This window comes from Cetorhinus maximus, chromosome 3 (assembly GCF_964194155.1).
Source record: "Cetorhinus maximus chromosome 3, sCetMax3.hap1.1, whole genome shotgun sequence".
NCBI lineage: Eukaryota > Metazoa > Chordata > Chondrichthyes > Lamniformes > Cetorhinidae > Cetorhinus > Cetorhinus maximus.
The window spans coordinates 130,863,095-130,877,618 of record NC_135881.1 but is presented as its reverse complement, the minus strand read 5'-3'; the positions used below and the strand labels follow the sequence as shown (position 1 = coordinate 130,877,618).

Sequence of the window (14,524 nt, the reverse complement as noted above, 5' to 3'; positions counted from 1 at the left end):
AAAGTGACTGGGCTTAATTTCAGGATTTACGTCCCCTCATTCTGGTTACCTCCATCAGGCAAAATAAGTTTTCTGTATCTACCCTATTTTATCCTTCCAACATTTTAAATACCTTGATCAGATCACATCAGAACAATCAGCCAACATTGAGCTGTATAGACACGGAGGATGAATCATCTGGATAGAGTTGATGGACTCCATTGGGAGCTAACTGAAGATCCAACTTAATCTATAAAAGGGCAATACTTGCCACTAGGAAAGCACTGTTCTTCAAAGATTCCAGAGCAGTGAGAAGCTTCAGACCAATCAAGTGAAATTAAATTGGAAAAGAAGAACTACAGGTCGATTACTATAAAGTATTTAATGTCCTAATGTTTTACAGACAAATCACTTCAAGATAAAGAGGAACAATAAAGGAAAGGTAAATCTAAATGGAAGCACTTGTGATAATTAGAAGTTTTAGGGGAACCTGACATGTAAGCAGACCAAGGGATATCACAAGGACCACCAGTGAGAAGTTAAACTATGAGGGGGCAAAAAGGAAAAACATAAACTGTAAAATAAAAATGTAATTAAAGGGTGGCAAATTGAGAAAATAGGTTTAAAAGGGAATAGGACAGAGAAGAATAGAAATAAGATGTGTTGCTGCAGGATGCTTATGAAGGCACAAAATTTGATTATTGCTGAATAAACTAATAAAAAATGGCTATGGCTTTCCAGAGAAATGTACATGAACTGTAAAGTATAGATGTAATTAACGGGATAATTGAGACAAAGAGATAATATTAACATGAAAATTGAGTTACCATAGCTAAATAGCTAAGCGAAATGTCCAAGATAAAAACAGGGACCAAGCATTAGAGATTGGAAATGGGTATCAGCACAATCAAGTCAAAATTGTCAAGAAATAGCAATTTAGTGCAGAGGGCAGAAAGGGAATGGGGAATGATGGATAGTTATAGAAGGTTTTTTTTTGCTCAAGTATAGATGGTCATTTGTGCCAACAGAGGTAGATTGGGAGATTTCCTGAATTCCATAGCATTGTATTATTAATGCCCTCTTTTTCTGAGAGAATCCTAAATAATCGTCACCCTTTCAGGGCCACCTATCCAAGATCCAGTAAAGCTAATACTTATTTGATGGCGAGCTGTCTGCCTGAAGCTAGTGTAATACATACCGCATGGAGAAAAAGTTAGGAGGGATACTCAAGGGTACAGGAGGAGTCGTATTGGCGCATATTTGGGATAAGTAGCAAGAGAAAATAATATAGCTAGCTCAAAGGTCATAAACACAAGGATTGCATCAAAGATAGAAGATGCAAATAATCTTTCATGGTGTACTTCTGGTGTTTGTGAAAGGTAAGGAGTTCACCAAGAAAATTGAAGGTGTGACTATCAACCTATTGTGAAAGCAACACCACCACCTTCATAAACAACTGGGAAAACTATCAGAATACAAAGGACTGGCATTGGAGAGACATGCTGCACTTAAACCAAGTAGGAACAAAGACATTTGCAAGTACTGAAGCAGCCATTGTGAATTATTTACACTAGAAGGGAGGGAGAAAACAGGATAGGCCTATATACCTGATCCAGAGACCACAAATAGACAGACACCGGGGCAGGTAAGTCTAAAGCAAAATGCATATACAGGAATGGCGCAAGTCCTGGAAAGAAAATGCCAGTACTAGATACTACAGTGGCAACACAAAACTATAATACAGTACAATAACAATTTACATTACATAGGGCCTCCAATCTGGTAAAACATTCCAAGGTGCTTCACTGGAGTGTTATCAAAAACAATTGTCACCAAGCCACATAGCAGATATTGGGACATAAGTTTGTGTAGGGAAACAGTTACAGAGCTTAGGGCCTAGGCAGCTGATAAAACGGCGACCAATGATGGAATGATTGAAATTGGGGTTTTGCAAGAGCAGTGACGGAAACATGGTTCAAGCCCAAAGGATGCAAATGAAGTTGATCTTGTGCAAGAAAAGCCATGAAGTATTGATTGGACATCTCGGGCTGAATTTTCGTCTGGGTACAGGGGTATGTTATTGGAGGTAATCCGATTTTCCTTTGCATTCCCGACCTCATGCTATTTTCCTCTGGCCTTTACGCAGGTTGGGAATGGCTTGGGCTGGATTTTCACTCTGGAGGCAGATAACTTGAGTTGGGGAATTTACTGGTTTGACACACCCACCTCAGGGAAAAAAATGTCCCAAATATGCAATTTTCGCTCTGCAGGTGTGGGTACGGGATGGAGTGGGGACCATCACCCCCAGGTGCTGGTTGGAGGTAGCCACAGTGGCTGCCGAGCATCAGGCTGGGCTGTTTAAAAGGCCCATCTCAGTTTTCTGGGACTTTATTACAATCGTTTTATTAAATATTCAACCCTCTAGCTCACACCCTTCACACTCCACCACCCCCTCACCCACTCTCCATGCCAACTTGTGCCCCCACCCACCTCTATGGCCCCTTATAGCCCCATGCCAATTTATACCAATCCATGTCCCCTGATCCCCTACCCTTTGCCCTTACACCCTCTATGCCAACTCACCCAGTATCCACCGTGAGCGAACAAAGAACAAAGAAAAGTACAGCACAGGAACTGGCCCTTCGGCCCTCCAAGCCTGCGCCGATCATATTGCCCGTCAACTAAAACATTTTGTACTTCCAGGGACCGTATCCCTCCATTCCCATCCTATTCATGTATTTGTCAAGCTGCCTCTTAAACACCGCTATCGTACCTGCTTCCACCACCTCCTCTGGCAGCAAATTCCAGACACTCACTACCCTCTGCGTAAAAAACTTGCCCCGCACAACTCCTCTAAAGTTTTCTCCTCTCACCTTAAATCTATGTCCCCTAGTAATTGACTCTTCCACCCTGGGAAAAAGCTTCTGACTATCTACTCTGTCCATGCCACTCATAATTTTGTAAACTTCTATCAAGTCACCCCTCAATCTCCGTCGCTCTAGTGAGAACAATCCGAGTTTCTCCAACCTCTCCTCATAGCTAATAACCTCCAGACCAGGCAGCATCCTGGTAAACCTCCTCTGCACCCTCTCCAACGCCTCCATATCCTTCTGGTAATGTGGCGACCAGAATTGCACGCAATATTCCAAATGTGGCCTAACCAAGGTTCTATACAGCTGCAGCATGACTTCCCAGCTTTTATACTCAATACCCCTGTCAATGAAGGCAAGCATGCCATATGCCTTCCTGACTACCTTATCCACCTGCGTTGCCACTTTCAGTGACCTGTGGACCCATACACCCAGATCCCTCTGCCCGTCAATACACTTAAGGGTTCTGCCATTTACTGTATAATTCCTGCCTGTAACAGACCTTCCAAAATGCATTACCTCGCATTTGTCCGGATTAAACTCCATCTGCCATTTCTCCGCCCAAGTCTCCAACCGATCTATATCCCATTGTATCCTTTGACAATCCTCTTCACTATCTGCAACTCCTCCAACCTTAGTGTCGCCTGCAAACTTACTAATTAGTCCAGTTACATTTTCCTCCAAATCATTTATGTATACTACAAACAGCAAAGGTCCCAGCACTGCTCCCTGCAGAACTCCACTAGTCACAGCTCTCCATTCAGAAAAGCACCCTTCCACTGCTACCCTCTGTCTTCTATGACCAAGCCAATTCTGTATCCATCTTGCCAGCTCACCTCTGATCCCGTGCGACTTTACCTTCTGTACCAGTCTGCTAAATATTTATTACAGACTTCACTATAATAAAAAAAACATATTCATCAAAGCCCATTCAAAACTTTAAATGCCCTCAAGTACTTAAATAAAAAGACTTGTATTCATAACCCCACATCAAAGACCGCTAATCCTTTAATCACGTTTGAGCTGTCAATCGAACTGTAAACATAGGATCCCCTACTGAGAATGATGGGCTGTGGAAAGCAGCCAAACATTAATAATGATAGCTCTTGGGGTAATGTCAACAAACAGCTACTGTAACTCCTAGAACAGATTTTTTCAACTCTCACATACACAGGCATGCTTTTTTTTCAAATTTTTAAAAGATTGGGATTTAAATAACTTCATGGCTTGAGTTTTTAAATTCCCATTGGCACAGGTAGGCTTTTTTCATTTTTAAAGGGTTGGTGAATTAAATAACTTGATAGTTTTACATTCCTTACCTGCCCTTCACGAGCATTTAAGTCTCCCCATAAATTTGTGACTCCCACACTGCGGGGCAAGGCCCTTGCTACAGTGAAAATGGGGTTTGTTTGCACTCAGCACTGGGTTCAAATGGTCCTGCTGAGTTCAGGTTTCCCTCATGCTCTGCCCACTTTCCCCACCTCCTCCTCCAGGTACCATGCCCTAAGAGGGCGTGGGCGACCATGGACCTCCACTGGATTGGTGAATGGTTATGCTTGGCAAAGTACTGCAGTGGTGTGCCATTGCCTTTTGCAGTATAGCTGACAAGGAAACTCTCCCGCTTTTACTGTCTGCCATCACACGTAATGGAAGGAATTACAAGCTGAAAACCAACATGTTTGGTCACGTTACAAACACACCTTCCTTGGCCATTAAGTCTTGATGTGGGACTTAAACCCAGATCTTCTGGCCCAGAAGTAGGGACACTATCACTGCATCACAAGCAGCGTACTGGCGAAAATATAATCTTTCCGAAATAGAAGCTAGACTCTGGATCTGGGTCCTGCCCACCGTTTTTAAACATCCACAGAGTCTTCATGACTCAGCAAAAATCCGGCTCCTCATGTGCAAAATACACACCCACCCCCACTGAGGTCAGGTTCCCCATTTTAAATGGAGGAACAAATATTAGATTTCCTCCCACACATGATTTTCACCTGGTCATATGAGATTTTGGAAGCAGATTTAAAGCACGCCAGGTTTGAGAGTTCATAAAGAAAATGGAAAGCTGAGGTGTTGGGAGCATTCTGAATGGTAATTGTAAAATGTTCAAGTGTCACTATTAGGTACTGTGTTGTAATATAGATGTTCTTTGCAGACAGAAAGAACATGTGCATACATTGCGCCTGTTTCAGATAAATAAATGACAGCCATTCACTGACCCATTCCTCAGGGCAATGCCTTGGCCAATCAGGGTCAAGCTGCCCGGCTTAAATATCAAACAGTGCTTGGCAATTAACTGTCAGTCACCATCAGTGGCACATTATCCATGGCAATGCCACTTGCCAACCAATCAGCACTCTCTTCACAGAGTATAAATTCCTGTTTTCCCCTTTATTCTTGTGCGTGTTCTGATGAGTGCAAGATGAAAATCTTAGACATGTCTCTTTTTTCAGCAATACGAATGTAGAGGTGTTTATCACAGGGATCTGTCCTTTAAAAGCAAGTCTACCCCCACATTTACCAGCATTGTGTAATTGTTCTCATGCTTTACAGTACTTTTCCAATGGAGAAAGCACCATATTGCTCTGAAAAATGTAAAAAAAAGTCTTCTGCTGTTATCGGACTGCCAGATCTGGCTAATTTTAAAGGTAGAGGGTAGAAGAAAATGGTTTGTCCTTGTTCCCCCTCCACTGATTGACAGGCGCTCCACTTTGAACTGGAAATTGACATCTGTTCTGTTAATGGGGCTTTTGTTATGACAGCTGCTCCACAATAAATGTTTGACTTGATTTCAAAAGCTTCAGCTCAGCCCTGGTCTTAGAACTATTGATACTTCTACGAGTCTATAACAGAATGTGTCTTTGTGGCTTCCTGTCTGTTTATGAACCTAATAGGTACTTAAAAGATTACAAGTTCTTCTTCCCCCTTAGATTTTTTTTTGTCCATGATAGTGTGCTTACTTTCAGGGTTTTCTTAAATTGTTAGAAGTTTATTATGTTTCCAATGATTTTAAAATAATCTCCATTGCTATTGCATGGTTCCTGGGGAATATACACGGTGCATACTGGGTGAGTGATCAAGGAAGGTACATGGGGGGCATAGATGATCCACGGGTGGCATGGGTGATCTGAGGGGGGACATGGGATGGCATGGGTGAGGGGCAGGGGGGTTGAGGGGTATGGTTTAGGGGGCTTTCAAATAATGTTGGGACCAAGGCAGGCCTTCTAAATGGTCCCTCTCTGCACCCACACTCCCGTACTCCAAAATGCAATGTGAACCTGAACTCAGTGTACAAAGAGAAATATGACACGTGAAGTCACACATGGGTCGAGTGTACATTTTGCAGCTGCGAAAGCACAGGTTGGGGTTTCCTAGTCCCAAATGAAGATTTGGTGCCTAAAATACAAAGGAATACAAGGTCACACCTGGGGTACTTTACAAAGCACAAAGCAAAGACCACCTACAGCGTGACTAACAAACACATGGCTATAGTCAACATGATCTGAAAATCAAATACATAAAACCTGGAGTCAGTTAGATAACATCAAAAAGACCAAAAATAAATAAGGGAACAACAGGCAAATAGATTGGAGGTTGCACAACATCATGGGCTGGATATAATGGTCCCCCACCAGTGCGTTTAAAGGCAGGAGGGCAAGTTAATTGCAGCATCTGCCATGCCTGCCACCTATCTGCTCAGCCCCGCCTCCACCGCAATTCTACAAACAACTGGAGGGGAGGGAGTGGTGGTTGGGTTGCTCACCCATGTGCCAACTGAGCCACTTAAGTGGGAAATTAATGCCCACTTAAAGACATTATCTCAGCGCTGCCAGGATGTAACCAGCCATGGGAGGGGCCCACACCAATTGTCTAGCTTGGCAGCTTTCCCTGCATGGGCTGGTGGTTGCTGGGGGCGGGGGTTCCATCCTTAACTGGGTAGGGGGCGGGGGAGAAGGTTCCCTCCGTATTCCTAAAATAACAAGCTCAACAATGTGACCCTAGATGGATTAATAAATAAATTGAAAATGTATAAAGAGGGGAAAAAAAATCTATGAATGCTACAGACAGAAAGGAAAATGAATTCACTGGGATAAATGAAAGGAACTGCCAAAATATGTTACAAGCTTGGTCAGATGAGAAAGAAAGAATCTAGAAAGAAAAACAGCTGCAGAGGATAAACACAACAGCAATCAAAAATTATTTTAGTGAGAGCAGTCAGAGAAACAGTAAAAACCCTAAAAGTTGATCATTAACACAATAATAAATATTATGAATAACGTTTATTAATCTGTTTTTGCAAACCTACTGTGCACAAATTCACAGTTTCATTTTTCTACATTACAACAGTTTCACAGTTTCATTTTTCTACATTACAACAGTTTCACAGTTTCATTTTTCTACATTACAACAGTTTCACAGTTTCATTTTTCTACATTACAACAGTTTCACAGTTTCATTTTTCTACATTACAACAGTGACCACACTTCAAAAGTACATCATTGACTGGGATAATCTTTGGGATATTCTGAAGTAATGAAATGCACAGTACATTTGCAAGCTTTTTCTCTCTATGTAGTTAAAACTATAGAATATAAATTAGAGAAAGTCATTATTAAGCAACTTACTGCTCTGATGAGACAGCACATTGAGTACTGGATTTGCTTCTATTTAACAAGATGCAAGCAAAGTATTCAAGTATGGGAAGCAATGCAGAGAAGAGTCACAAAGCTGATTCTTAGTGTCAAAGACCCAAATTGTGAGGAAAAACTGGAGAAACTTATGCTTTTCAACCTGGACAGGAGATGCCTGAGCAAAGATCTTAAAGTGGTATATAAGATCATTAAGGACATGGAAAAAGTGAATATTAAATGGTACTTTAAATTAGGGGAGTAGGACAAGGGCATACAAGATGAAGTTAATAAAAAGTCATTTTTAGAACTGGTATGAGAGAAATCTTCTTCACAAATAGCGTCGTCAATGTAGGAAATAGACTTCCAGGAAGAGTAATGGAGGTTAAATTATTTTTAATTTTTTAAAACATTAATGATTGCTGAAATGGGGGTGGTTTCAGGATCTTTCTGGACCAAATATCTTTCATCCTCTGCAATTATCTTGTGCTTATTAGATAGGCCTATTTGAGCTTAACTTCAACTATAACTATAGAATGTTAAGGAACCAACCAATTATGTGTTGTTGAATAATAAATTAGCAAATAATCAGTAAAAAATGGAATTAAATAGAAATTCATGGGCATTCATAACAAGTGCTTTACGTCGGTGTTTATAAAATAAAAGAATATTAGGGAACAAGTAATTCCTAAGTTTATTGAAACTGAAATGAGAGAAAGTATAATAAAAGCAAAGTTTTAGAGAAATTACTCTAATGGAGGGCAAATATCCTCAACCTAGGGGGACATATTCAAGGATCATGAGTGAAACGGGAAGTTAACGAAAGCCCTCAAAATTATGTTTCATCCTCTATTGAGAGAGGATGTTTGTCAGGGGACTAGAGAGTGGTCAATCCAATTGCCATAATTACCACAGTGCTATTCCCACTGGAGAGCTTCCTGGTCAACCATACTGCAGAAGGCAACAGCAAACCACTGCCATACTTTGCCAAGCATAATCTTGGACCAATCCAATGCAAGTCCATGGTTGCCAATGCCCGCTTAGGGCAAGGTTGCTGAAGCAGAAGGAATCCCACTAGAGAGGTTCAGAGGATACCACATTAAGTGAAAGCAAATATCTCATGGATGGTAACGGACATCTGAACCTTTCAACTGAGATTACAGTTCACAAATCACTACCAATATTGTGTACTTACAAGCACCATGGAATTCAAGGGTAGCTTTATTCTTTTTGCTGACAATGGATATAATAGTGGATGTTGGCAGCCAGTGTGAATTTTGTTGTTGATACGTCATCACAACTACACTGAATGATTAATGCTTACGACAGAATCATTGTAGATTTATTAAGTGATAATCGTCTGTTGTTTATTGGGAAGAGGAATGTAATGCACTCAATATATAATATCAACTTTGCAAATAGACATTATTCTAATCATTTACCTCTATTCTGCTTACTTTGAATTCACAGCAAAGAGAAGAATTGATGCATATTAATAGCTTTATGCCAATTATGAATCCATATTTTAGATACCAATTATGACTTAACAAGGCCCCTCAGGGCGACACAAAAATAATTGAGAACATTACTTAATAAAGTACACAAGTTAGATCATTTCTGACACTGACATAGGAGGAAACCTACAATTGGTTGTTGTGGTTTTGCAAAATTTTTGTTTTAGGCACATGGGGCTCTTTTTTTGCTAATGTTAACGAAAAGTAAACAAGTGAAAGTGATGTAATCTCAAAGTGCCAGAAGATTATTGATCTTTGTTTGTTACAGATCTAATGACTAATTTTTATAGCATTCTATAGATTCAGTGTCAAATCCTTGCGAAACAGAAATTGCCCATTGCAATTTCATTTGCTTCCTTACATGGTCCTCTTACTTAGAGATAAAATTCCTGACCTAGCCTCTTTTCTTGACCTATGTATAACAGAGCCCATATATATTGTCTGCTGTTGCCTTACAGTAATATTTATACCTTCTCTTTTGTGTGTTATTTTAAGTCACACAACTTCTTCCACACCTCCAAGTCATGACTTTATACTCATTCTTTCAGTGGCATACTGCCTTGTTTATTGCTTTTTTTGTATACTTATGTTCTGTCCTTTTATATCAGTTACGTGGCTCATTTGCTGCTTAGGAAGTGTTATTGATTTGTCATTTTTATGGGTGTGTTCGAATTGGCTCTGCTTTTGTTTCCTAATGAAATTGCAGTCTTGTGAATAAATTGCAAAACCGCACATTCCCATGTGTTAGCTAGTCGTAAGTTAAAATGAAAATAGGCATTTCTCATTTTTGTACTGGAAAATAGAAAATGATTGCTTTCAATGTTGCCTTTAGCACTTGATTAGAATTCCAATTGCTGCTTCTGTACACTCTCTCTTGCAATTGTTAGCCAGCTCTTTTTTCATTATTTTTCCTACTTAAATGCGAATCATATATTTTGATTAAAAACTGTCAACTCGGGATCTAATGATAATAATGAATCCGTCTAAAGCATGCCAAATCAGGGCCCAACAATTTGTCAGCACTGGATTTGTGCCAATATAATCCCTAGCACCAAACACTCCCAACATATGCATCAGTTTATTATAGCTTTCACTTGTTGATGAAGTCTAGACAGGCATTAATATTTGTATGATAATATCTGTAGCTGTCAAGTAATCAGAAAATGTAGTCTTAAGGAAACAACTTTCGTGTGATCCTCTTTAGAAATAAATTGAATAAATATTTTTGCCACTTAGTGGGAAGAATTCCTCTGGTCACTGTGCAGTGATAAAGGTAAAACAGTTTTTTGAATCATTTATATTGTTGCTACATTTTGGAAAACTGAGAAATTCTCCCCCTTTAAATTATTACTGCTAACCTTTAAACTACCAAAACTCTGTAATGTGTAACATCGATCATTTTAATCCTGCCTGCTCGTTGCAGTTTCAATGCATTTAACTAATAATGACAATTTGGATGCTATAAAAGTCATCTGCATTCAATAAAGTAGCATTTCTTTTTAACGCTATATGGAAAATTTGGGGTGGGCTGAGGGCCATTTGATAAGGTTTGATCCCAAATTTGCTCTGGTGACAGCTCTTTTACATTTGACTGCACCCTACAGCATTAAAAATCACCAGCTAGCCATCAGCTGGAGTATTGTGCCAATTCTGGGCATCACACCTTAGGCAAGAAGTCAAGCCCTTAGAGAGGGTGCAGAGGAGTTTAACAAGAATAGAATCAATTATAAAAGGAATTATGTGGGGAGACTTTAGAAACTGGGGTTGCTCTCAGAGCAGAGAAGATGAAGGGGTGGTTTAATAGGGCTGTTCAAAACTCAAGAGGTGTTTTGGTAGAATAAGTATAGAAAAACTGGTTCGACTGGCAGGAGGTTTGGTAACAAGATGACTTGGTGTAAGATATTGCTGTAAAGAGAGACATATTGCCGAACGTTTTTATCTTGCGCTCAGCAGGACAAACACCAGAATGTCAAACTTCAAACAATCATGACAAATTATTCTACAGGAGAAAAGGGTGCTGACTGGTTGGCAAATCGACTAAGGCCAAGGTATTGACACAGAGAAAGCAATGGGAAACTGTGGACTCCATTGGAACTGTACAGTCTGTACTCTCTCTGTTATGAACAAATGAAGGAAGGTGATTCAATCATCTAATCACTGGGATGTACGGCCTATATGTCTGGCATTGCACCGGCACTAACTGTATGAATTATGTTTCGCTCCAAAAAATTTGGATTTCTTGCCGTTGTGGAGACCAGTATGACCCGTCTCATAAATGCTGGATCCCAAATGAGGAACTGCTACATGAACATTAGGCTTAGAAGAGCCCCCATCTGTAACCCCAATCCTAGTCTGAAATTTACCTATAAGTGGAAGATGGAAATCTTGCCCCTTGCAAGTCAATGCAGAAAAGTCTCAAAAATGGCAGAGGCCTTAGACTTTCACTGGTATCCCACCTCCCCACCACTCCCCAACGCCCCCAAGAAAGTTCAGGTTAGAGCTGCTGACTTTGATTGGATGCTTTCCTAAAAGTATCGTTACATGACTTCTTGTCTCCAGCTGCCCCACTCTCATGCTACTGCTGTTCATCTCGCAACATGTCCAACCTCATGACAAATTTCCCCCCCACACAAATGGGAAAGGCAACAGGTTCATCATGACTTAATTGCACGATTCTCATTTGTCAGACAACATTTTATCCTCCAACTCCTATTATTATAACTAATGAGCAAGCAATCCAAGAAAATGAAAAAGACACTATTTAAAAAAAAATCCTGCCATGATTTATCTCTTGGGTTGTTCCTAGCACTGCCCTAGAGATTAATTTTCAGTTTGTGGAGAGTCCTGGACAACCTTGGAGGATTTGCATCTTTAGTTCAGGTCTATTGGCCCTTCCTTTGCTTTTCGGTTACAACAGACAAGATGTAATGTCTCCCAAAAATGGTTAAATAATTCTGCCACCGTTAGCATAATTTGGCATCACCTAATCACTACTTGCTGACTTATGGCCCTGATATTTACTCTGGTGGGATTTGATGAGGCAAGTCCAGTTTCCCTGAACACTAGGCAGTTTTTATTTTAAACAGGGTCCACTTCAGGAGGCCAGCCTGATTGACAGGTTTAGCTCCATGTTGGGCTGGAAGGCTACAGCAGAATGAGGGCAGTGCATACACAGTGGTTTGTAGAGTCAGGGGCTGATCGCAGGGTTGGGGTGACAGAGACAAACTGGGGAAGTTATCTCAAGGTTACAGTGGGATGGTGGGGGGAGCTGTAAGTGATCATAAGGGTGGATCCAATTGTGGGGACCAAGGACCATGACTATTGTGGGAGTGTCTGATCATGGGGGGAAGGGGGGATGTCGGTGTCCATTCACAGGGGGTATCCAACCACAGGGTTGGACAATCCTGATTAGGTTGGGGTGCTGGGAGGAGCGCTCCTGTCCTCCTGGCCCACAAGCAGTGCTGGAAACATACTTTCCTCGTCCATGCAGCATTCTTCACTTCCCTTTAGCTGTCAGGTTTCCCAATGCCTGTGAAAGCTAGCTGGTCAGGCATACCTTTAAAATGGAGGTCAAATCTAGGACAGTCTCAATAAAATATTTCAATTGTCTCTCTATCTCCTGGGGACGCAGTGGTTGTCTGCCACCGACCTCAGTTAAAAATGGAAATGGACAGGTTTGAGGCGGCTTAGATTAAAATTTGAGATCTAAAAATTTGTTACATCCTACCCAACCCCAGCCCACCCATCTTCAGTCTGATTTATTATTGATGTCAATTCATTTTCCCATCCATAAGACAGTGGGAAAATTAAAAGTTTGTCTCAATTTTAGAATTAATGGCATTAAAACAAGGGCAGAAAAGAGGTGACAAAACAAACCCCAGCCCTGCCCTTTGAATGAAAAAGTGACAACTTTCGGAAATGCAAAGCAAGCGAAATGTTTACCTCATAGGCGTCGGCCATGTTGACGGTCTCCCCATGTTCAGCCACATAGCCAATGATTCCTTTCCCCCAAGGCACCTGCACCTCGTTGGAGTTCTCCATACTGGAGGAAGGCACCACCGTGGTCCCTGAGTGAACGTCGAAAAACTTTGAGACCAACTTCTTTTTGTGGGGAGGCCCCTCCACCAGAAAAAGCGAGCAGCGAACTGCACCCACCATGATACACACGTTGATGAGGATCTTGTAGCTCAAGCTGGTGAGGTCCAAATCGTTTGATATGTCCTTTACGAGCTCCAAGAAGAATTCCCTCTCGTTGGATTCCTTGAGGTTGTACTTGTAGTCGATGGCCGCAGAGGCGTATTGTGGGATATTCACTCTGGACTCCAAGAGGGCACTCAATATGTGGGCTGTGGTCGGGGGCAGAGAGCTGGCCTTCCTCAGGAGGGCTCTCCTGCCGCTGCTGGAGGGAGAGTCCGGGGCTCTCAGGAATGCATGCTCGTCGTAGGTCCGGTGGGATGTCATGGCTCGCGACCTGGCGAAACTTCTCCTGAGCTCTTTCTGGGACGAGCGCCTGTGCATGCCCTCAGCCCGGGTGCTGCAGCCCGGCTCCCTGGCCACGATCTGCTTCTCTTCCCCAGCCGAGGGTGAAACTTTGGCAGCTTTGTGCTCCTTCAGCCACTTGCTGACCGACTCGCCTTTGCCCTTTCTCAGCAGGTAATCCTCAAAGAAATCGGGATGTCGATCCAGGAAAGCCTCCACGTCCGAAAAGTCAATGGTGGCCATGGCGCCTCCCAGTCCAGAGCGGTCAAGTTCCTGTCTGATCTACCCCGAACTGATCCAACAACAACAAACACAAACTTAGAGCATCTTCAGAGCCGGTGATGGAAATATTCCTCAAGTGAGGGATCGGCGCCAGCAAATGCCGCTCACTATTTATTAGCTGGCATTCCCAGGACATGACACCGCCGTTTCACGATTGAATCCGATTGAAGTGGCAAAAACATTGCAGTTCTGCCGATTCCGCACTATCAGTTAACGAGTCCCTTAACCTGAAGCAGCAAGGAATTCGTCAGGAGCAAGCTCTGCCCACCCCAAGGAGCCAGTCCAATGGCCCCCAGCTTAACCCAGGGGATGTGATAGTTTCTGACATTTATTAACTAGTCAAAGTCAAAGGTGTACAGGAAACGAGAGCTGTCATTAATTGCCCCAGCCTATGCTAGCAGTGTGCACACGGGAGTCGGGAAGAAATCCTACTCCCGAGCTCTGTCCGCGATGTAACTAATAAATCTTTAAACTTTCTAGGCAGGATTTCGTTGGTTAATAGAGAGACGGGTTCCCACCGCCGTTTAAAAATCACAATCAGTCCGTCTAACTGGCGGTTTGAATATTGTCAATAGACTAAACCAAGTGGGTTGGATGTTTACAGGACAAAAGACCTTGGCAAATTTGAAGTGATGACTTCACTAATTTATTTTTAAATGTAGAATACGTTTTGAAAATTAATATGTACTCTGTGCAAATAAAGGTTTCAGTTTCCTTTGCTATTTTAGCCGCAGGACATCGACTGGACTGGATTTTTTAGAAAATCTTT

General features: G+C 41.8%; 1 protein-coding gene across 1 annotated transcript in view; it reads right to left on the bottom strand.

The window, feature by feature from the left end:
* pde11al (phosphodiesterase 11a, like) overlaps nt 1-13,729 on the bottom strand; it is a 320,949-nt gene extending 307,220 nt beyond the window's left edge. The window contains exon 1 of the mRNA XM_078535174.1: nt 12,937-13,729. Coding sequence (XP_078391300.1) covers nt 12,937-13,716 — 780 coding nt within the window. The 5' untranslated portion in view covers nt 13,717-13,729. The remainder of the gene's footprint in view (nt 1-12,936) is intronic.
* Between the last annotated feature and the right edge of the window lie 795 nt (nt 13,730-14,524).